Source organism: Phanerochaete carnosa (assembly GCF_000300595.1).
Source record: "Phanerochaete carnosa HHB-10118-sp unplaced genomic scaffold PHACAscaffold_4, whole genome shotgun sequence".
Lineage (NCBI taxonomy): Eukaryota > Fungi > Basidiomycota > Agaricomycetes > Polyporales > Phanerochaetaceae > Phanerochaete > Phanerochaete carnosa.
The window spans coordinates 3,434,693-3,456,321 of NW_006767631.1; the positions used below are offsets into that span (position 1 = coordinate 3,434,693).

At 49.8% G+C, this 21,629-nt stretch overlaps 7 protein-coding genes across 7 annotated transcripts; 6 read left to right on the plus strand and 1 right to left on the minus strand.

The window, feature by feature from the left end:
• Window positions 1-18: 18 nt before the first annotated feature.
• PHACADRAFT_194809 (uncharacterized protein) lies at window positions 19-3,300 on the plus strand (the record flags this gene model as incomplete). Its single annotated transcript, XM_007395003.1, has 4 exons — window positions 19-145; window positions 221-258; window positions 305-363; window positions 2,811-3,300. 4 exons carry the CDS (start codon window positions 19-21, stop codon window positions 3,298-3,300), a joined length of 714 nt encoding a protein of 237 aa, XP_007395065.1.
• Window positions 3,301-6,400: 3,100 nt separating this feature from the next.
• On the plus strand, window positions 6,401-7,908 carry PHACADRAFT_160748 (uncharacterized protein; the record flags this gene model as incomplete). The annotated part of the gene is made up of 4 exons (XM_007395004.1): window positions 6,401-6,883; window positions 6,926-7,098; window positions 7,274-7,773; window positions 7,820-7,908. 4 exons carry the CDS (start codon window positions 6,401-6,403, stop codon window positions 7,906-7,908), a joined length of 1,245 nt encoding a protein of 414 aa, XP_007395066.1.
• On the plus strand, window positions 7,872-8,825 carry PHACADRAFT_160749 (uncharacterized protein; the record flags this gene model as incomplete). The annotated part of the gene is made up of 2 exons (XM_007395005.1): window positions 7,872-8,561; window positions 8,598-8,825. The coding sequence occupies 2 exons, from the start codon at window positions 7,872-7,874 to the stop codon at window positions 8,823-8,825; spliced, it is 918 nt and encodes a 305-aa protein (XP_007395067.1).
• Window positions 8,826-12,707: 3,882 nt separating this feature from the next.
• On the plus strand, window positions 12,708-13,858 carry PHACADRAFT_254918 (uncharacterized protein). Its single transcript, XM_007395006.1, has one exon. The coding sequence runs from the start codon at window positions 12,812-12,814 to the stop codon at window positions 13,790-13,792; it is 981 nt and encodes a 326-aa protein (XP_007395068.1). The 5' UTR covers window positions 12,708-12,811; the 3' UTR covers window positions 13,793-13,858.
• Window positions 13,859-14,687: 829 nt separating this feature from the next.
• PHACADRAFT_160751 (uncharacterized protein) lies at window positions 14,688-16,913 on the plus strand (the record flags this gene model as incomplete). Its single annotated transcript, XM_007395007.1, has 14 exons — window positions 14,688-14,945; window positions 15,001-15,056; window positions 15,109-15,155; window positions 15,207-15,264; window positions 15,320-15,339; window positions 15,394-15,538; window positions 15,609-15,746; window positions 15,808-16,021; window positions 16,094-16,231; window positions 16,298-16,420; window positions 16,474-16,493; window positions 16,551-16,694; window positions 16,751-16,778; window positions 16,836-16,913. The coding sequence occupies 14 exons, from the start codon at window positions 14,688-14,690 to the stop codon at window positions 16,911-16,913; spliced, it is 1,467 nt and encodes a 488-aa protein (XP_007395069.1).
• Window positions 16,914-17,092: 179 nt separating this feature from the next.
• Window positions 17,093-19,420, plus strand: PHACADRAFT_254920 (uncharacterized protein). The gene is made up of 4 exons (XM_007395008.1): window positions 17,093-17,913; window positions 17,973-18,838; window positions 18,889-19,121; window positions 19,185-19,420. Exons 1-3 carry the CDS (start codon window positions 17,103-17,105, stop codon window positions 19,045-19,047), a joined length of 1,836 nt encoding a protein of 611 aa, XP_007395070.1. The 5' UTR covers window positions 17,093-17,102; the 3' UTR covers window positions 19,048-19,121; window positions 19,185-19,420.
• Window positions 19,421-19,469: 49 nt separating this feature from the next.
• Window positions 19,470-20,114, minus strand: PHACADRAFT_194815 (uncharacterized protein; the record flags this gene model as incomplete). Its single annotated transcript, XM_007395009.1, has 6 exons — window positions 19,470-19,522; window positions 19,581-19,603; window positions 19,669-19,757; window positions 19,807-19,818; window positions 19,876-19,918; window positions 19,978-20,114. 6 exons carry the CDS (start codon window positions 20,112-20,114, stop codon window positions 19,470-19,472), a joined length of 357 nt encoding a protein of 118 aa, XP_007395071.1.
• Between the last annotated feature and the right edge of the window lie 1,515 nt (window positions 20,115-21,629).

Genomic DNA, 21,629 nt, shown 5'->3' on the forward strand with positions numbered 1-21,629 from the left:
GCTGTATGTGGCTTCCAAATGACCGCAGAGGACGGCACTGTCATTACCACCGTCACCAAGGAGTGCAATGAGGCCAGGAAAGACTATAAGAATGCTGTCCAACTTGGACAGACCACCAGCCTCGTTGAACATGTTACTGATGATGGTTAGTCTACTGATGTCACTGCTCAGTGTTTCTAGCACTGACTGTTTGCCACAATCTTCTGCATCTCTGTTGGAGCCCTTCCCACAGGTGAGATGATTACTACCACAGTTACTGTGAGTCTTTTCAATGATCTATGTTTTGCTATCTAACCATCTACAGTATGTGCTCGACCTCATGGAGGATGATACTACTGACCAGATCAGACTGCAGATCCTGATGTATGTTGGAATGCGATATGGTGTTTTTCCTCATGGCACAGCAGGTCATGAAAGGATTCCACCTCATCGCATCAGCATTTCTGTCAATGTCTGCATGCAAGATGCAGTCAAAAGTATCACCAGCCCAACTCACCTAATGCTCACCATCTTAGATGATGGGTCGAGTGTGACATCTTGTAGATTGCGATACCTCTCTCAAGACTTCCTTATCCAAGACTTCGTTTTGTGCATCACTGCCGATGGACTAGACATTTCATGCTGCATTGCTGAGTGTGTGTCCACTGATGCAGTTGCTATGCAGTTGAATATTGTGCCCACATCAGCAAAAAAATCGGCAGCTTACTTAGCCTGAACAGCCCTGGCAAAGCTAATCTCGCTTATAAAGGTAATCATTATGAGAATAGACTTGCCAAGGTAGATATCTCACCTGTATGATAACTAAAGCTTACCAGTTTGGGGACCTTTACCATTCGGGTAAGGTTGGTAATGCATTACCAGGGAGCGCCAGGCTGGCAGCACTTGCCTGAGCGCTCGCAACAATTTGTTGGATATTCAAAAATATTTGGGACTGATTTGCACATCGAAATTAGGAGCGGTGAGAAATATATTCATAGAGGTTTATAGAATACAAAGTATATGTATTGCATAAAATGGCAGTATCGAGACGAGAATGCCCTCTGAGTCGCATCGCATGCAAACATGATATCAGCCAACAAGCGGCTCCCGGCGCAACGGCTACACAGTTGGCGCACAGCATGCATAAAGCAAACCCTGAATGAGTCATGTGCATAAGTTCTCATGTACAAAACTATCTGCAGACTGCTATGCCTACTGCGAGGGCTTTGTGTGGGTCCCGGAGCACGAGAGAGTGGGCCATATACAGCTACTAAGAATGGCATTAGTATGCGAGTGAAACCATAGGGTAGAAGGGTTTAGCTTGCTGAGTGAGCGGGAATGTCTTACGAGGGCCTATGCATGTCAGTTATAAGCAATCGAGCGCATATATGCATGTTACGTACCATATGCGGATGTCTGCGAGTGACAAAAAGAGCCTGAGTCTGAGGCACGCTTTAGATAGGACAGCATCAACGGACCTTGTGTATTTGCACTGTTCTCCTGCATTACAGGACCCTCACATAGCCGTGCAGGCAGGTGGAAGTCGGTGCTGCGGCTGCCGTGCATATGAGTAGTCAACTGCAGTGCTAATGCAAGAGAAATTACTGCTCATGCACCTTGCGACGTACTGCGCTGAGTGAGCACGCAGTGGAGTCACTGTTGAGCGAGGGGAAAGTAGAAGTGGGGATAAGAATCTCAGAGGACAATGACGTCCGGGGGTGGCTGTCTATTGGGTGGGGGCATGGTGGTGGGCAGAAGGAAGGAGCATGGAAAGCGGATGGCCTTCGACAGCCTTATATGGATGAATACATAAAAGGAAACTCACCAGAGCAACTTTAGGGGAGGTTGAAGGAGACTTTGTTGTTTGTTTGGCCAGTCAACATATATGTGATAGTCAGCAACACCTCTCGGAAAGCGGCACGCATGACGTCACGTCACAGTGGAGATCTGGGTGTGCTGGCCGCGTCATGTCTAGTTAAAACAGGATGGGAAATGATTTACAATGACATATCGGTCTGTGTTGAAACTGCAGTGTGATATCAGCCTGGTATCCCCTGTTCTTGCATTGCCAGCGCCCACCAGGCTGTTAGGCGCTTGCCTGGTAACCCATCTCTGAACTGCGACCGATTATTTTGCTGATGCAAGTTCAACTTGCCACCAATTGCAAATCAAGAATACATCTTCCTAGTGGATTGCAGTGGCAGCATGGAAGGTAGCAGGATTGAGACTGCTCAACATGCGCTTGTGATGCTACTTAGGGTCCTGCCAAGTCAGGGGACGCACTTCAACATTTTCAGTTTTGGCAGTCACTGTGACAGTCTGTGGCCTGAAAGCATCCCATATGACGAACAAACATTGAGTTTAGCCGTATGTTGATTGTCTTGCCAATGTAATTCTACTGATTACTCGCACATAGACTCAACATGTCAATAGCATGTTAACTAGCTATAGGAGCACAGAGATCCAGGGTGCAATGGAGAAAGTACTTGCTTCATGCAGGACTGACAAATCTACAGCTTGTTTTATTCTAACAGTTGAAGAGGCACATATCTGCTGCCTTTGTAACTTCATATCTTGACAAGGATCTTCTAGGCCTGGAACCTTGTAGGCACTCTTGAGACTGTCGACAATGCAATTAAGGCATTGAAGCCTTCAGCACAGCTTTGTGTGTTCACCCTCGGCATCAGATCCACCATGTCAAGTGAGATGTGTGAGGCCATTGCATGTGCTGGCAATGGCATCTGCCAGATGGCCACCACGTCTGAGAGCATTGTTAGTAAATGCTCCAAGCTGGTGTACACAAGTTAGACCTACATCCTCAAGAATGTCAGTGTCAATTGGGGCATGGCAGCTGGCACAGTGGAGGCTGGAACCACCATCCAACAAGCTCCCATGAAGATTTCTGCAGTTTATCCTGAGCACTGTTCCATAGTCTCCACTTTTGTTGAAGGCACGAGCTTCCTACTCTCAAGAGAGATCATCCTCTCAGGACAGCATGACAGGCTCAGCAACGTTCTCCAATTCTCCATCCCTGTGCAAGTCATCAAGTTTTCTTCAGACCATCCACACCAAAGGTCCATCCTGACTCTAGCCACTTGCCAGTTCATCATGGACTTAGATGACAGCAATCGCAAGGAGCTCTCATCAGATACCAAGGCCCTTATCACTAAACTTGGCATCGAGTACCAGCTGGTGAGCCAGTACATGTCCTTCGTTGCCATGGAAAAGTGCATCACAAACAAAGTTGACCTCACCACTGAACACATCTACGAGCTGTCCAAATCTAACACTGGGCCTGCAATGCGCATGTGTGCAAAGTGACGCCTTGATGCCATCAGCACTGATAATGCTGTGCAGATCACCACTGCATATAATGTCTTCTTCTATGCCATTATGAGCTCCGCACTGTCTACCGGCATGAGCGGTGGGAGCTTTAGTCGCAGGCTCAGAGGGAAGGGGCTTGAAAAGGGCAGAGCGAAACACCACTGGGGAATGGTGCCATGCAAACAGCTGGTGAGCAAGGCTGCACACAAGATGTGTAAGAGCACAGATGGTACTACGGCAACATCCTCACCTGCTTCTACGCCCTTGTCAGTGCCGGGGCCTTGTCCAGCAACCCACTGGCCACACAAACACACATGGCTTCAGATGCCACCACAGTGGGCCCGAGCCAGGTTCTTGACATCAAAACTGTTCTCAAGCATTCTCCAGACAACAAGGTCCTCACACTCATGCAGCTAGTCATTTGACAGATCATTCCCCATGAATAAGGATCTCGGTGCCATTGTTGGCAATGACATGCTGGCAGAGACACAGACTCTTCAAGTCACCAACAAAGTGTGAGCCACGGCACTCGCCATTGCGTTCCTCAAGAAACACATGAGAGACCAGGAGCTGCTTGGTGAACTCATTAAGAAAGCCATGGAGTACATTGCCCAGTTTCCAGACATTGCTGTCGAGGATCTCCTTGCTTGTGCAAACAAGCATGTTGTGTGAAGAAGCTATGAGATCCAATGACAGAATCTATCATGCCAGTCCTATCGGAGATGTATTGAGATACTCAAAGAAAGATGACAATGACAATTAGCAAATAGTATATTACCATATTTGATGCAGACAGCCAACAGGCCCATGCTTGACTGGACAATTGAAGCACATATGAGCCTAGATACCAGTCAGTGCTGACCAGAGCAGCATGCTATCACCCGCATTGCATCAAGTTTCTACAAGAAGCATCAAAGTCTGTTTTGTATTACCAGCTGCATAGGGAGATAAAAATACAGCCGCAAAGTGAGTACAACTAAGCAGTAACGTTCATGGCATTCACATCCTCATTGGTGTTGTTTACTCCATCTTCATCTTCATCAGCATTCTTCATCTCACTGTCACACGGCCAGTCACCAAAGAATTGATCCCAATGTGCAACATTCAGTGCAAGGACTCCAGGATGCATTTTACGCCGCATGGTCTCTATGCCCACTTTGAAGGTTTTCGGTATTAGTTCATGCAGTGAATTAGTGCTCGCGTTCATTTAATATGCAAAAGGGCAGGTACAGTTGAGCAGGCTTTGGTACACCTCATTCTCGCTCTGAGATATGCTCTTGAAGCTTTGGTCATAGCAGCCGGCACACCTGATATTGAATGCAGTGTACATATTGTCTTTGCAAGACTGCTCAGAATGCTGCTCACCACAATCTGATACACTAACTGAGGACTTCTCAGATGCAAGCATGAACATCATGCGCACCACAGAGAGCTCACTAGTGGAGACCCCAAGCTTGATAGGGTCCATGGCGTTGAAAAGAGATTGGGATATCTTGTCTGTGTACTTGATGTTGTTCCTCACCTGGATGAGAATTGCAGTGATATTCTCTGGTTTAAGCTCTGTGCTACTGGACGTGACTGGTATGACAAGATTCATACCAGGCTGGTTGTCCACACAGATGATCATACCACTGCAAACCATTGCACCACACTAGGCTAGTTGACTGATGGGACAGAAGTCCTTGACTCTAATACAATGGTTGAAATATATCCAAGTGTTGCTGAGCGTGTTGTTGAAGTTCTTGTTGTCACCATTGCGAAAGCAGCTGGGAAGAAACATGCACACCTTGTTGTAGTCCATGTCCCACAACAATGCCTTCAGGAAGCCGAGCAAGGGCAGAATGGATAAACTGCCTGTTTGCGAGCCATAAGTAACAGCAACGCAGTGATGACCTCTTCACGTCCTCCCACACAAAGATATGTACTTTTGAGGCATTTGTTAAGAACACCAGCATAACTGAGCCCCTTTTACTGCATAATGTGAAAGGCGCCCTCTGCAAGAAGAGGTTCAGAGGAAGGGACAGTGACCAACATTTCAAGCACTCCATTGAGGCACAGTCACATGTGCCACTCCACCTGTGTCCTTTCTTTCTCTCAGCCCCAGCTCATCTCTTGGAACTCCAAGCTTAGTAAGATGGAGAGACATGCAAGCTCCATAGCTGAACTGAGTTTGCACAGTAAGGGGTCTGCAATATCAATTTCCATGCAGCAAAATGGACGATAGTGTCCTCGATGGTGGCATCACTGACATTGTATCTGAACCCAAACCTTCCAAAAAGCCTATCAGATCCATGTCTGATGCTTTATGAGTAGGCCACTCACAGAGGCCATTCTAAGTGGGACATGAACTCTGGTGTGGCTACATTATGGAGTGACCAGTTATCACAAGTGTGGAATTTTTATGCTAGCTGGTCAAACCCAGTTTTGGTGAAGAGGGGGCAGAATGTCACGCCATCTGATGGAGTACAACTGGAAGGGTCACAAGTAATCGCAGGTGCAAACTGGTGAATGTCACCAGATACTGACAGGAAAACTGAGAAGATAGAATACTTGACTATGGAGCAGATCGCACAAAGCAATTTGCTATACACCGACCATGCCGTCTTCTGTTTTGCAGTAAGATCATGTGCTTCGTCGAAGCAGAGCACCACAAGTGGCTGATTGACTTTAATGCCGGAGAGATTCAAGACTGAGCATAACTTGGCTGCAGCAGGTCTAACATTGTTGGCCAAGAAGTTGAGGTAATTGCCACCGGTAGTCGAAGCTAGATCCTCAATTGACTGCCTAGATGTTCAGCATCAAAATTGGCACATGAGAATTAGTGGCCTACTTTTTTGGTCACCTCAATAACTTCAGCATAGAACAAAGTGTGATATTTGCCATGAACTCTCCATTGCCGCCCTTTTGCAAGCTTGTCACAAAATGATGACACAGGGAAACCAAAGGTTTGGACTTTCCGGACACATGGGACAAGGACTTGGGTGCACCACTTGGTCTGTGAGAGCACCAGTTTATCAAGGACTACACTGTAGAGGAAAAAGCATTGAGATGATACTCATGACTATTCGGCCCAGATCTCCTGCCGGGCATATATTCCATGCCAATTCATGTGGTCCTCAAGCCAAACTCTGAGAAGCTGCATCTCATCAACAACCATTCAGCTGGTTGTTGGGCACTGAATGCCATGATTGATAAGGAGAAGGTTGGCATGCAGCCGGATAATATCCAAGATCTTGGACAGAACCTCCTTGACATCCACTGCCATCACAGTGCCATCCCAGTGTGGCTGTTCAAGTCTGATGTGAAGAATGCTTATCACTTGCTCTTTTTGCAGCCTCTCTGGCAGCTCAAGCAGGTTGTCACTACAACATCACCTACTGGCAAGAAAGTCTGTCAAATTGACCAAAATCTCTGTTTCAGTAGCCATGGGTCTCTGGACATTTGGATGACCCTTATGGGTCTCATCATGTGGATTGCAATATGGCCTATCAGTATAGATGCAGCACTGGTTTACATGGATGATATGTTTGGCCCAGATGCTGCCAGTTCTCTATATCTCTATGCTCCATATTGCCGCTTGGTGCCACTGAAGCAGACCCAGCTGCTCTACCTCTGAAATGAGCTTGGTATTCTGCACTCCAACAGGAAACACCTGTGTGGGCAAGCTCTGCCTATCATTGGTTTTCATGTTGACATGGTCACAATCACGATCACACTGCCAGATACATGTCACATAGAGCCTGTACATGCCATCAGAACTTTTACTGCTTCTGATGAACATCGGTGTTCACTCTGGTAGTGGCAGTGCATACTCAGATGGATCAATTGGGGCCTCAATGCAGCTGCTATTGCGCCCGGCTCTGCAGTCCTTGTACGAGAAGCTTTGCAGCAAGTCCAGCAAGCCTTGGTCTTGCATCTACCTCAATAAATGCACCAAACAGGATCTCTTGTAGATCACAGATCACCTCAGGCATCATTGTGGTGTTTATCTTCTAGAGGCATATGCACGGAAGCTATCCAACACCCACCTTGCTATCTACTGCAATTCATTCCTGACCAGTTTGAGTATATGGTGCCCACAACTTTGCCGCATTTTTGTGACTGCACATATGCCAGAGACACCACTAGGCATGGGAGCTAACATTTTTTGGTTTGAGGCAATCACTGTGCTTGCCGCACTTTGTTGGGTGTCAACTCTTCCTTGTGGGTCAGCCACACTTTGGTTGGCAATTTTCATGGACAATCTCAACACTGTTCAGATTTTTGACAGTCTCTGTGCAAAGGGGCATTTTGTGGATATCCTGTTGGACATTTGCTCGCTCATTATCAGTGCATGGCTGTGCATCAATCTGCGTGTTTGGCATGTTCTGGGGGTGATTAACACCGTCACAAATGTACTCTCTTGTGGGCTTCACTCTGTTATTGAACAATACTGCCCTGACACACCAATTGCTCTCTTTATAACCCCCAGTGGACTTCTCAGGGAGGGATTTCATTATGAACTCACTTCTCCGAGTGACCCGACACTTTGCACGTGCACTCTGGTCACTCGATAAACTTATTCGAGAATGCGTAATTGCTCTTGGTTTGCCCTCGACAAGATAACTCACAAGGTGTACACATTGCACCTGCAGTCATACATCACCTTCTGCAATGACCACCATTTCTTGCTTGATCCCACATCTGACATGCTGTCTTTCTTTGTTGTCTACATGTTGCATTTTATCAAGCCTACACCAGTGGAGACTTATTTGTCTGGTATCTGCAGCCAGTTAGTGTCCTTTTTCCCCTCAGTGCATGACGCTCGCAAGTCCCGTCCGGTGACCTGCTGCTTTGCAGGTTGCAAAAAACAGTTCAATGCACCTACATCTCAGAAGCAGCTGTTAATGCCAGATAACCTTTTGCATCTCAAGGCAAGCGTTGGCATTGCGCTATGCCATGATGATCACCTTTTCTTGGCTCTGACCTTAGTTGGATTTTTTGGTCTGCACCGGTTAGGCAAACTGGTCTGGCCTGATGATCCCTTTCTTTGTTCATCGTGCAAACTCATTCATCGCTGCTCTGTCAAGGTCATTGCAATGTCCATTATATATATGCTGCCTATGCACAAAGCAGACTGCTACTTTACTAGTAGTGAGGTTGTCATTGAACGCCACGTTGACCTCCTCAACCCAGGCGCACCTTTTCTTGCCTACCTTGCATCTCGCGATGCTCTGTTCTCCTTCAAACTGATGCTATTTCTGCAGCATGATGGTTCTGTGCCCACATAAGGCTGGTACCTATCGCATCTACAGGCTGTGTTTGGTGACTTGGTGGGTGACCATTCTCTGTGTCTGGGTGGGGCAACTTTCCTGGCTTTGCTTAGCTGTCCTGATGGTCACATTCAAGCTTCGGGTCATTGGAGCTTGGAAGCCTATTGCACATACATTCTGGAGCATCCTGTTGTCTTCCTGGCATCTTTGCAGGCATGCCACCATGCATTCGATGCTCCTGTTTGTGTGACAACCTCTTCCTTTTTCTAGACCATTAGCCCACCCTGTCACCTTCTCTCATTAGGTCAATACGGATCAGTATTGTCACATGTGGGTGCCTGCAGAATTTACTTAAGGCTGTCCTCCCGAAGACAGCTGGATTGCATGTAAACTCTGTTTGATGTTGCCAACTTGCAGCACAAGTTTCTTCTTCAGGTGAGACAGCAATGATTAGTTCATATTTAAAGAGTCTTTACACTGATCTAATCATGCCACCTGCTTTCGATGTGTGTGCCTAGACAGCGAGCTGAGTGATTGTGGCTTCTACTTTGTCAAGCTCAACTGTGATCAATGTAAGACTTGTATCTTGGTGCAGTTTGTTTGTCTGCTGGACTCACGCTCAGCAGCCAGAAGCTGGAGATGTTTCAACACTGTGATGAACAGGGCTTTAAGAAACACATGCACTGCCTGTGCCACCCCCCCTTGGCCCACTTTATTTTGATCAGCAATCAATTTTTGGAAGAAAGATTTGAGTGTTTTATTGATGGGTGAACATGCTAGAGTGCAATACAGATAAGATAAGAAGGGGTCTTTTGCCTGACAGAACACTCACGGCAACTCCGTGCCATGACAACCATAGAAATATACACAATCTCCTTTGTTGTGAATTGGATCACGCAGGTGGGGGATTCACGAGTAATCAATGGTAAATTCTAAGAATAATACTACGTGTCCTTATATAGCTTATCTACTTCCTAATATATTCAGTCCAATACTATGTACGCTGAGGAAGCTGAGACTAAGAGAAACATAGCGAGGAGTGAAAGGGCGCCAGAGCTGAGTGCGCTCTGCGCGCGTCATATCTAAATCTGGTAAGAGGGCGATGACATCATAGGGTGGCAGGTTTCAACGGTACTCCAGCTGAAACCTGCCAACCACATGACTGTGGGAAATGCCTAGCGCATCATGTCGGTGTCTCGGCACAGTGGATGTGCATCCAGTGGGTCAGCGCACCTCGCGCCTCAAATACTACAACATTCTTTGCCAGTTTGTTGTTCATCCTCGATTTTCTGGTCTCAGAAGATTGGATAATCGATAAAGAACAGGAATAGGCCTTGGATGTTGCTAGCCAGTGTTTCATGTAGAACTGCATTGTAGTTTTGAGAAGAGAATGAGACAATCCACAGAATGTCTCCTTCCATGATTAATGGTAGCTGACAAAATATGTTAGTGAGAAGAACGGTGTTTCTTGATAGATGTTCATAGCATACAAATTTTACTAGACAAAGTATCATCTTGTGAGTCTCAGCAAGGCACACATAAGATGATATAGCATTCACCAGTTTTCTGCTTGCAAAACCTGTCTATAGCCCATGGTGGATCAGACAGATGGTGGATACTGCGAAGTTGGAAAAATACCTACAAAGACTCCACGTTCTCATGAAATCACTGCTCTTGATATTTTTTAACAGCAGGTTTTGAAACTCCTTAACTTGCAGATGCTTGGCTATATCACCATCTTGAGATATGTCCAAGAATATATCGAGTTCTCTTGCATCCTTATACAGCTATTTGACTAGCAACTGCAGTACGAAGGAACTCATTGTATCCACAGATTGTCCCTTGGCAAGAACGGGTCCTACATGACCATTTAGCACAAAATGGTCTTCTTCTAAGAATGCATCTTCATCCCATGCAACAGGGTCCATATTGATCATCAAAGTCTGCATTCAAGAGTAGTCTGAGATCATGGGAGATCACTGGTCCGTGCGCTTGTTTGGCCTTGTTAGAATCTAAGCCCCTCGCCTTCCAAACCTGGACATCCTCTTATTTGTCAGCTGTTGTCTATGAGCTTCTGCTTCTCAAGTCTCGAGCCTATACAGTTGAGAGCAATGTATTGACTGAACAAAAGGGTCCCGGACCCTCTTGGGTACCTTTTGTCAGACCTTTAGACACTTGGGAAGCTGCGCAATGGTTAGGGCGCTTAAATGGTACAAGAAGGTTGAGCCAGGCGCCCGATTGATCAACGACCAATTAAACCCTAACCCAGCTTTGGCCGAGTTGGGGCCTTGCTCAGTACCACCTTTTCCACAGTAAATTCTGATAGATCAGCTCAAATAATATTAATCCATGGTATAGTGAGCTGTAAGCTACATACAGCTGAGTTAGGGGGCCTTGAAAATATCCTTGATTTGTTTGCCACATTCTCCAAATAACTACTCTCTGTGAGCCTACAGATGGTCTGTGGTACTTATATATCTAAATTTATTTTTTTCTGTAATATTAATGTATTTACACTGCCTTATTATACCTCCTGGTTACCCGACGCGCAGATTTGGCCAGTTTATGAAAGGGCGCGCTTACCCGATTGGGAAGACAGTGCTCGGATGCCACTGCCTGTCCTCCGTAGAGCCAGTCCCTCACTCGCGAGAAGCTCTATAGACAGTATGTGGTTTCGGCTCCGCGCGTTCTTCGTAACTCCGTATATATATGGCTTGAATGGTGGTGCTCATTGACATAAGGGTATAATAGCAGAAAATTTTAAGGTGCTTGCGAATTGGATGAAACCGTGAGCGTGGAGAAGGTATAGGCGGGGTCGTCGTCGCGGTAGCTATGCGCGGTCCTCGAGCGCCCAGTGAGTCATGTGCATTAGCTATCAGTCAGGCGCAACGTGACAAAACGGGCAGAGGCAGACTCCTGACCAGCGCCTAAGGGACGGGAGCTTTCTCAAGCGAATTATCGGGTTGGGTGATTATCGGCTATCTTGTAATTACCGTTTATATATACTACGTCAGCGGGATTTGTGTCTATGTCAGCAGAATTTGCGTAATCTTTCGAAAGGCTCACCGTCCCTAGGCGACTGGCACAAATTATTGGCGCGCGTGCTCGGCAGCTCGGCAAATGTCCCAACAATTATTTTCGTCGCTCGGTTTTCCGAAAAATAAGCGACGGCGCCTCTCCGCCTCGCTCAACCCTAAGCGAGGGTTTCGAGAACCTCCCGCTCATTCCTTAGTATCTTGGGAACCACAACAGGTAGCGGCTCGACTGCTCATTTCAGAAGTCATGAAATTGATTTTAATGTCTCTAATGGCCGCATCTCTTGTCTAAAGCAGGTGCATGAGACCGTGAAAGATGTGGATGAGCGACTACGGCAGCTGCGCCACTCTCTCTAGTAAGGTCCCTGACGACACCGCAATGACTGCACGGCAACGTTGCACCTTACATACCACCTTTCTGGCAATATTTCGTGTTTTCACCTTGATCCCTTGATGTCACTTCTTGAAAAAATGCGGAGGTGTTTATGGTGCTTACACCAGGACTCTACTAATTGTTATACTGATCTCACTTTTGTATCTCTGCGGAAATGTGCTGAATTCAGTTATCCCAACACTCAACCTGCTCTCTGTGGAACAAAGATCTGTGGAAAGCTCACCTTCTTCAGTCACATTAATTTCCATTGCATAATTTAGAACTCTGATGATTCTTCACTTATTTGCCTCACATGCATATTTTTAGATAAAATAGAGCCTCAGCTGCCTGAAATCATATTAGAACAGCTTCTATCTACAGCGGAGCAGGTACCGCAGATGAAGCTTGGGTGGGCTCCTACTCTAGGGTTGAGCGAGGCGGAGAGGCGCCGTCGCTTATTTTTCGGAAAACCGAGCGACGAAAATAATTGTTGGGACATTTGCCGAGCTGCCGAGCACGCGCGCCAATAATTTGTGCCAGTCGCCTAGGGACGGTGAGCCTTTCGAAAGATTACGCAAATTCTGCTGACATAGACACAAATCCTGCTGACGTAGTATATATAAACGGTAATTACAAGATAGCCGATAATCACCCAACCCGATAATCCGCTTGAGAAAGCTCCCATCCCTTAGGCACTGGTCAGGAGTCTGGGCAGAGGCCTTTCCAGGGGTTGCCCAGGGCAAGAAGGAATGGCAAAAATGAAAAGGAGAAAAAGAGAGGGCAGACTTACATCGAATGCCTGTGCACCCTTCCGCATCGAAATCCAGGCATCAGTGCGGTCATGGCAAATGTGGAGACGATATTCTGAATTTGTGGATTTGCACACAGAGCTCACCAAATCTACAGGCGCATCCCCGCCAGCTGAGCTTCCGCCGAAGCACGCCCTCAGCGTGTTTCGCTCGCGTAACAACCCCGCCATCCTCGAGGAACGCCGCCAGGGCCTCGAGCAGTACCTCCGCGCCATCCTCAGCTCGAGAGACGACCGCTGGAGAGAGTCCTTTGCATTCAGGGATTTTCTGGGCGTGCCGGTGGGGAAGGGGGACGCTGCATCCGGAGGATTCTCGCAGTTCACGTCATCGTCCTGGCTCGACGAGCACACCGACCTGCAAGCCCGCATACGCGACGTCCGCGCTGACATAAATAAACGCGACGCTCTATCAGACACGGGCGATATCACGGGCTCGCACCAGACGAACGTGCAGGCGAAGAAGAAGCTCGCCGCCGCGCTCTCACGAGTGGGTGCGCTGGAGGACGGGGTGCAGCATCTGGCGTTGGTGGGCATGAGCGAGGGAGAGCTGCAGCGGCGGAGGGACATGGTCGCAAGGCTACGAGACGACTGCGAGAAGCTTGCGAAGATGGTCACGGTCGCACGAAACACGACCCGAGGCGTTGGTGCCCCCGCCGAGCGAAACCCTGCGACCGAGTCGGACCGCGAGGCGCTGCTCAGCCACCCGTCGGGACCGTCTTCCACAGGGTTCTCGAGACCCGTCACTCGTGTCTTTGGTGGCGGATCGAAGCCGAAAGAGACAGAGCAGACGCGGCCCTTAGACAGCCAAGGCTTGATGCAGCTCCAAAGCTCGCAGATGGACCAGCAGGACGCCCAGCTCGCTCAGCTGAGCACCGTCCTGCAGCGCCAAAAGCAGCTCGGACTGGCTATTAACCATGAAATCAGAGAACAGAACGAGATGCTTGACGATTTGACGGGTGAGGTGGATAGGGTAGGAGGGAAGCTGACGAACGCGAAGAGGCAAATGAACCGGCTGGGCTAACTATGACCGTTTTGGAAGTAGAGACTCTTGCAATCTGTGGTACGAATATTATGACTTTACTACTGTACTGATGTATTTGGTATCATAGCATTTAGAGATCTAGAGAGCGGCTGCGGAGGTTGCGGGCGCCAAGGCTTCCGGCTGCCATTCTGAGCGAGTTCCTATGAGCATCCTTAAAGGCTGGCACATCATGCGTCCAACGGCATCGTCAGTTTACTATGTGCAGATTTCCAGTATGAAATACCTGAGTGATACGAAGGTCAGATATCCTACAAGAGGAACTGATGTATAATAACATATGCGCATGAAGAATTTGACTTGCCGAACTTAGACTCGCAGAGGGAGACCTGTGACACCTGTGTTACGCAAAGGGAGAGAGAAAGACAAGAGACGAGAGAGAGCGACACTGGCCTATGGGTGATTGCGCCATTAGTTTAGGGCCGGCGCCGAATGACAGCGAATGACTTGAGGAAATTCGCGCGTCCCATGCAAGCGCCCGCGCTGGGCAATGAAAACAGACACTTGGGGTGGACATTGGAACGATACGGGAGGAAGGCAAAGCGAAGGGATGAGACACAGGGTTGAATCGTTGTCTCATTGATGTGAGGCTCGATTCGAGACCGACTACTGCCCGGCTCACTAGCTCTACTGTATCATGTTCACACAGCCGCGCATCTCGCCTTATCGCAAGAGAACAACCAGCAGCGCGCGGCCCCGGTTGCATGACCACTTAGTCGCATGTATCCATGCGTCAATGAGCTTCGCGAAGCGACTCTTGAGCTTCCCGCTCATGCCGTACCATCGGCGGAATCCCATAAAAGCGCGTCACTCCGAAGGCGATTCGCTCTTTGGCCTTCAAGACGACCCCGTCGAAGAGGAGGGACAGCACAGTAAGATGGCGCGCTTTTCTCGTTCTCTGAAGCTTGCGCTACTCGGACTCGCTTTTGTTGTTGTTGGGACAGTAGGTGTGGTGGTAGATGCCGTCAACCATGTCCGTTCAACCAGCACGCCATCGCTGAACTTCGAAACGTTCACATCTGAAGCGCAGCCTGACGTAGGATTGCGCTTCATTCGCAACTCTGGCGTGTGCGAAACAACACCTGGAGTCGATCAACTCTCTGGTTACATCGACTTCGGTGCAAATATGTCAATGGCGAGTGTAGCGCGATGCTGACTTGACTGCTTTGGTTAAATACTCTGTTTCATAGTGGTTCTGGTTCTTCGAATCCAGACACGAACCTGAAACTGCGCCGTTTACGCTATGGTTAGTCAACTATGTATGAACGAGCTGTATATTAATCCACCCCATTTCATAGGCTCAACGGTGGCCCCGGGTGCTCGTCTATGATAGGACTGTTCCAAGGCAAAGCCGCTCCACCCGCTCCATCTAGGATCTCTGCTGACACTGGCCCAGAACATGGTCCTTGCCACGTCCTTGAGGATGGAGAAACTACCGTCCTTAACCCGTTCAGGTTCGTAACTCGCTGCTATAGCGAAGCTCAGAGACTGAGACATATATGGATTCAGTTGGAACAATATTACCAATAGTACGCTTTATCACAATACTTCCAAAAGCGGAATTAACTGAGGTTATTTTGTAGTCATTTACGTTGACCAGCCCATTGGAACGGGTTTTTCCCACGGAACTATTGATGTCAATAGCACCTTTGCGTCCGCACCAGCCTTCTGGTCTGCGTTCCAAGTGTTACTGGAGAGTCAAGAATTTGCGAAATACGAGAGTCGCGAGTGAGTGCTGCATAGTATAGCTGAGAAACTCCGCATTAAGAGCGTTATCATCTTTATTTTTTATTTTCAGGTTCATCTTTGCCACGGAGAGCTATGGCGGTCACTATGGTCCCGAATTTGTGACTTTCTTTGACGAGCAGAACACGAAGATCGACCAAGGTTCCGTGAACGGTGAGAAGATCAACGTCAGCAGACTGATGATCAACAAGTCCGTGCCTAGCGTTCATGGTTTTACTCATGACTGACAAACCCTGCGCATCGATTTCCAGCGGCTGGTACGATCCATTGCTGCAGAATGAGGCGTACGTTACCTTTGCGACCAACGCCCCAGGTTACGGCCAGCTACAAAACGATTCGGTCATAGCTGCATTGAACCAGGCGTTCTTCGGTTCTGGAGGATGCCAAGAACAGGAGTTGGCGTGCTACGCTGCTGGAAACGGGACCAATAGCAATGAAGTCTGCATGCAGGCCGATAACTTCTGCGTGAGAAACGTTTCAGGCTCAGTGGTGTGGGCGGCCAGGAGCTGACAATTTTTCTCGGTCTGCCGGTGTTAGATTGACAACGTTTTCGTCCCTGCTGTTGGAGATCGAGACTCGGATGACCTTCGCCAGAATTCATCCGCTCTCTTCCCCTCAGAGTCCTACGTGACCTTCCTTCGTAACGCGACGATCATGGAGCTCATTGGCGCAGAGGTGAGCGCATCACTTACGTCCGTGGCATGTGGATGATTGATCTAACCCACTGCTCTGGTTTTAAAGACGCGATACACCGAATGTTCGAACCCTGTTGACATTCAGTTCTCGAAGACGGGCGACGATGCGCGAACACTCCTGCCACAGCTGGGCGCACTCGTTAGCTCTGGCTTGAAGACGCTGATATGGGCAAGTTTCTTATCGTTTTTGTAACTTGCAGCTGAGACTGATTCGCGCTATAGGCTGGTGATGCTGACATTAAGCGAGGGTTTTGTACGCTTTGAAGAGCAAGGTTTTTGCTGACCAGCCCGCGTTTTAGTTGCAACTGGCTCGGCGGACATGCATCGGTACTAGCCATGGACTGGTTTGGCAACGAGACGCTGCATCGCACCCCGTTCACGAACATCACGATTCGCGGGCAGCCAGTCGCCGCGGTCCAGAATGTCGATAGCTTCTCCTTCGCGTACGTTCCGTATCCCCATTATCAGCGGCACTGCGCTGATCTATTCTCACGTACAGGAGGGTGTATCAGGCTGGACATGAGATTGTAGGAGATCTGCGTGCACTTTATCTTCCGCTTCGCTGACACATGACCCTTTTCAAGCCTGCCTTCCAGCCCGAAGCGGCCTTCGAAATATTTTCGCAAGTTGTCAGAGGAGAACAGCTTCACTCTGTTTCTTAGGAAAGTGGCAGATCACGCAGGTTTTTCTGTATGCCTTCATGCAAAAGCAGCTGCGGTCTAGGTAGATTTAGGTATTAAATGCTTCGCCACTGCCCAGCGTATTTTGGGCGTCTACTGAAATAGCCGACGGCAATGACGTGATTGGCAGCTTCTTGGATGTTCCCGCTACCTTCACCACCGTTGACGACGATGAGCTCCGAGGATGTGAGCAGTGGTCCTCACGCTGCAAAGGGCAAAGGACGAGCACGCCCCGAAGACTTTGACGAGCGGACACCTCTCCTTGCCTCAGGCTCTGGCGCGCATCACGACCCCGAGCCCGCGGCACCACGACGGCGACGCCTGTTTGCGAAGCTCCTCTCTGTATTCTTGTACACTCTCTCATTCTGTGTACTATTCTTTGTCATTGTCCTCCTAATTGCCTACTCTTATGGATCCCGAGCCTCTGGGATATCTTCAGACGAGCTCATACAGCGAGCGCTTGTCACGCGCGGACCCGACCGGCTGGACGTCCTGAACGTCACTGGAGACGGCGGCATCTGGGTGAAGGTGCGAGGAAGGGTGGGTCTGGACGCGGGGGGTGTGATAGGAGTTGCGGCTGAGGAGAACGAATCCTACGCCAAGTACTGGTGGAAGTCGATAGGCCGGTGGGGCATTGAACAGCTGGACACTATTACCGTCAACCTCTCAACCGTAGACATCTTCTCAAAACATGATTATCTCGCTGAGGTTGTTATCCCACCCCTGGATCTTCCTCTCACGGCAGACCCTCCTGACAACGACGGCTGGCTCACTGAAGTCACGATACCAGTTTATATTCAGCCGACGAAGAACATCACCGCCCTCCTTCGCTTTGCGCACGAGAGCTGGCGAGACGGAACCATGCGCGTTGAGGCTCACGTTGGCCGTGCTGCTGTTCGCGGTGGTCACCTCAATGAAAGCGGCTGGAGAAGTGCGCTCAGTGCCGTCCGCACTGACGTCGTCAGTCATGTCAGTATGAGAGGTGAGACTTTCAGCCGAGTTTCCGTTGATGACGTCCTGATATATCATGCTGTTCCTCAGTGCCACATTTACCTGGACTCCCGCGTCCAGGGACTCACCAACCGCTGCCCCCTGCCTCTCAGTTAGTGACCCTGACGTCTTTCAAACTAGAGTCTAACGACTCACAACTCGCTGTCTACGCCAATGCTACAGCTATTAACCCTACCCCGGAGAACTTCCACTACGCCGCCGGGCCCATTCCCTTCACTATTGCGCTTCCAGCCAAGAACAGTTCCCAGCAGTTGATACCCGTCGCCGCAGTACACACCGCTCCTTTCACCTTGACACATCCGAACATCTCCGTGTCGTTGGCAGGGCACATCCTGCCCCTCACAATGAACGCATCTGCGGCGGTGTCAAGAGTGCTTGCGAATTACGTGTCCGCAAGAGACTCAGAGGTTTCGGTCTCCTGCCCGCTACTCCCGGGTTTCAATGTGACAGCAACGTTTCCTGCACTGCGTCCCAAGCCTCGGATACTGCGAGATGTCACCATCAAGAATATGAAAATCAAGTCAGGTTTGAATGGCGGAATGCTCGCCAGTGGGACCGTCTTCGCTCGGATCGTCTTGCCGCTTGGTTTCCACGTCGGGCTAAACGTCTCGCGCGTGCTACCTGATGTCCTTGTCTTTGATGGCGCAGTGCCCATCCAGGACAAATCCTCCCCCGCGTACATCGGAGACGCACCCCCTGCGCCACCGCTCCCAGACCCCTTGCCTGACCGAGCGTTCGGGCACATTAGGCCTGACGATTGGGTTCCTTCCATGAGCTTCCCAATCGAGTCCGGCGAGCATGAAGGCACGGCAGTGGAGGTGTACGCCGACATGGTCGACGTTCCCTTGGAGATACTACCTGGCCGTGACAGGCAGTTCCGCAATTTTGTGGGCAAGGTGCGTCCGCCGACCGGTTAGTCATGGCTGCTGTTTCACCTTTGCTTCAGGTGATCTTTAGCGCGAACGGGGCGGTTGCTGGCGTGCAGGGTGTTGCTGCGGTGGCGGTAGACGTCCAGGGGCTGCCGCTAGAGCACGGAGAGATGGAGCTCGAAGGGCTCCCTTTCAGGGGCAGGGTGCGCATAGGCAAAGACACCCTGCTGCTGTGACGCGCGCCATCTTGGAGCTGGCGGACGTTGCGAGGCTTCGTCTGTGATCAGTCAGTTTTCTTGGACCCTTGTCGGTATGTAGAGTACTGTTGTTCTTGCATCGCTTTCGGTGAACTTAGATGTCGCCTCAACATTAGCGGTGGTCGCCGGATGGACAGACGTCTTGCTTGTACTTCCATCACAGACCGTTGTGGTGATGTCTGGTAACAGAGTATCGGTGCAATAGATACATCTGGAAGGTACAGAGAAAGTCTAGATATAACAATACACAACGGCGGCACGCTGACGGGTATGACCTGAATGGCGGTTTCGGATATTATCCATAGTCCGATGACGTAGGCAATCGCTCCGGTGCGCCATCTAGCAAGGCACAAAGCACAAGATGTCGGAAGTCGAAGGGTGTCTTGGCGACCCGCAACTGTTCAGCGACGGCCGCTCTGGACGCAGGTGGGGCAGTACTCCGGAAGCTGCGGCGCTGCACGGCCGACGTCAGAAAGATGGAAAACAGAGACCGGAAGCACCGGGAAGCTCACAGTACTGCTCCGTCGGCTGACGGCTGACACAGACAGGCGGAGAGAAATGTTGAGCCTAAGGCCGCATTCTGAGATGGAGACGACCTACTATTGCCAGCAGGTCTTCTTGCAGGAGGCACCGGAGCACGTGCTCGGGTGGCTGGGGCTGAAGATGCAATTGACTTTGTCGCATTCGATCTGCGGCAACAGTGAGTCTTGGCAGTGGCATGGAAAGACAGAAGCCCACGATTTGCTCGGGCTACGGAGTGAGACTCGTCAGGACCGGCTAATGCGCCATCAGAAGAGAGGTACGTACCATGGCGTAAGCGTGCCCGCACTTGGTGTAAATGTAGCAAACGCTGGGAAAGTACGATGGTGAGAACGGGCAGGGAGATGATCAAGCACGTCGTGGACTGACTGGCGTCTGGTGCACATATTAAGGGCCGGTAGATGAGTCAATAAGCTGCTTGGGTGGACAGTGGCGCTGAGATTCCAGTAGATGGTGAGTGGGGGACATGATATGTCTTCGCTGGCCCATTTATACGTCTGGCCCATCTAGGCAAACAGCGCAGTTGCACAGCAAGCGAGACTAGCATCTGAATATCTGCCTGATGATAGCATGATGCTTGAAGGCCAAGACCCCGTCGCCAAAGTGCAGGGACAGCACGTCTGCTACTTCATGATAGACCCCGCGCCGCTGGGCGCATCATACGTCCGCATCGAGGTGCACTGGGACGGATCAGACGGGATTTTCGCCGAGCATAGGACGATGGCCTCGAGGGGCTGGTACTGTGGAAGTGTGAGCCACTCTCTTTGCGTAAAAGTGAGCGGAAGATTACAGATATAAGAAGATGTTTTCGCTCGCCTTGCGTTGCATGCGGAACAGAGTTGCTGCGTCGAACACAGACACTACAGAAGTCTCATGCGGGCGGAACGGTCTTACATAGCGAGCACAAAGCCTGTGAGCAATAGTCGTCGAGGCGGCCGTGGAGAACGGTGTGGCACGCTCCAAGTATGGATACTCGAGAGAAATTTCTGTTAGCATACGTTCATCAGATTTGAGTGCCACGGATTCGCTGACCACCTACCGAAAAGAATACAAGGACAAGGGGCTCACACCGCCTAACGTCGGAGAGACAGCGCGACGCACAGCATCGGAGCCGCGTGGCCAAATCTGAAGGCGAATATTCTCGCTGATGAACGACGGCACAGAGCTGGAGGAAGACAAAAGAGTTAAATCGGATTGACCAGACCGTAGTTCCGACTCGGTGCCAATTCGGTAAAGTGTTATGACTGTACTTTATAAGATTTCAGAAATAAGTGCAACCGCGGTACCTCGTTACCAGCTCGTAAATGAAAATCTGCCCATACGTGGAAAGTTGGCTCCTCCTGTACCGGCCAAACAGGGACCTACTCTCAAGGCAACCGCGTGCCATGATCTGTCAGGTGTTTCCCGCGCTCGGATGCATTCATCATGCAGCTCGAAGAAACTCTTGAAAGCCGAGAGTCCGCTGCAACACGGGAGGATGTGGCCAACACTCTGACGATGGACGTATGTCATGGTCAAGGACGGACATCGATATTCCATTTCATTTCGCCCTTTCTCTGCGATATTCCCACAGTAAGTAAAGTAGCTCTAATAAACAAAAGTTAACGTAATAACACCCGTGGTGCTCAGGGCCCCAGCGGCGATCTGAGATCCGCTTCCACAACGTCACTCTCCGTCCCAGGTCGACCAGGAGACTCATCATGCACACAGCCTGCCATCTTCTTGAACTCGTACGACCACAGCGATCAAGGCTACAGACACAGCGACGAGGCTCATCTTGACGACGAGAAAGAATGCTTCCTCTCTTCTTCCGCGTGGCAGTCCAGGCCGGCTTGAGGCACAGGTCGCACGCATGGGTTATGTGCGCTTCGATACGCCTCAACTCGAGTATTGCCGCGAGGAAAGCCGACAACACCGCCGAGAACGTCAACGTAGGACACTCGCGTTTCCTAGCCGAGGGTTCTCGGCATTCGAAGTGGCAGGATGACCCGAAAGTGCCGACGGGGACAGGCGGGCTGGAC

What these genes read in the sequence shown, in the direction of transcription:
- PHACADRAFT_254918 (XM_007395006.1), top strand. Translation starts at nt 12,812, where the DNA reads ATGTGGAGACGATATTCTGAATTTGTGGATTTGCACACAGAGCTCACC.
- PHACADRAFT_254920 (XM_007395008.1), top strand. Translation starts at nt 17,103, where the DNA reads ATGAGCTCCGAGGATGTGAGCAGTGGTCCTCACGCTGCAAAGGGCAAA. An exon ending in CAGTCATGTCAGTATGAGAG is followed by an intron (nt 17,914 to 17,972) that starts GTGAGACTTTCA and finishes GCTGTTCCTCAG; the next exon opens with TGCCACATTTACCTGGACTC. An exon ending in TCCGCAATTTTGTGGGCAAG is followed by an intron (nt 18,839 to 18,888) that starts GTGCGTCCGCCG and finishes CCTTTGCTTCAG; the next exon opens with GTGATCTTTAGCGCGAACGG.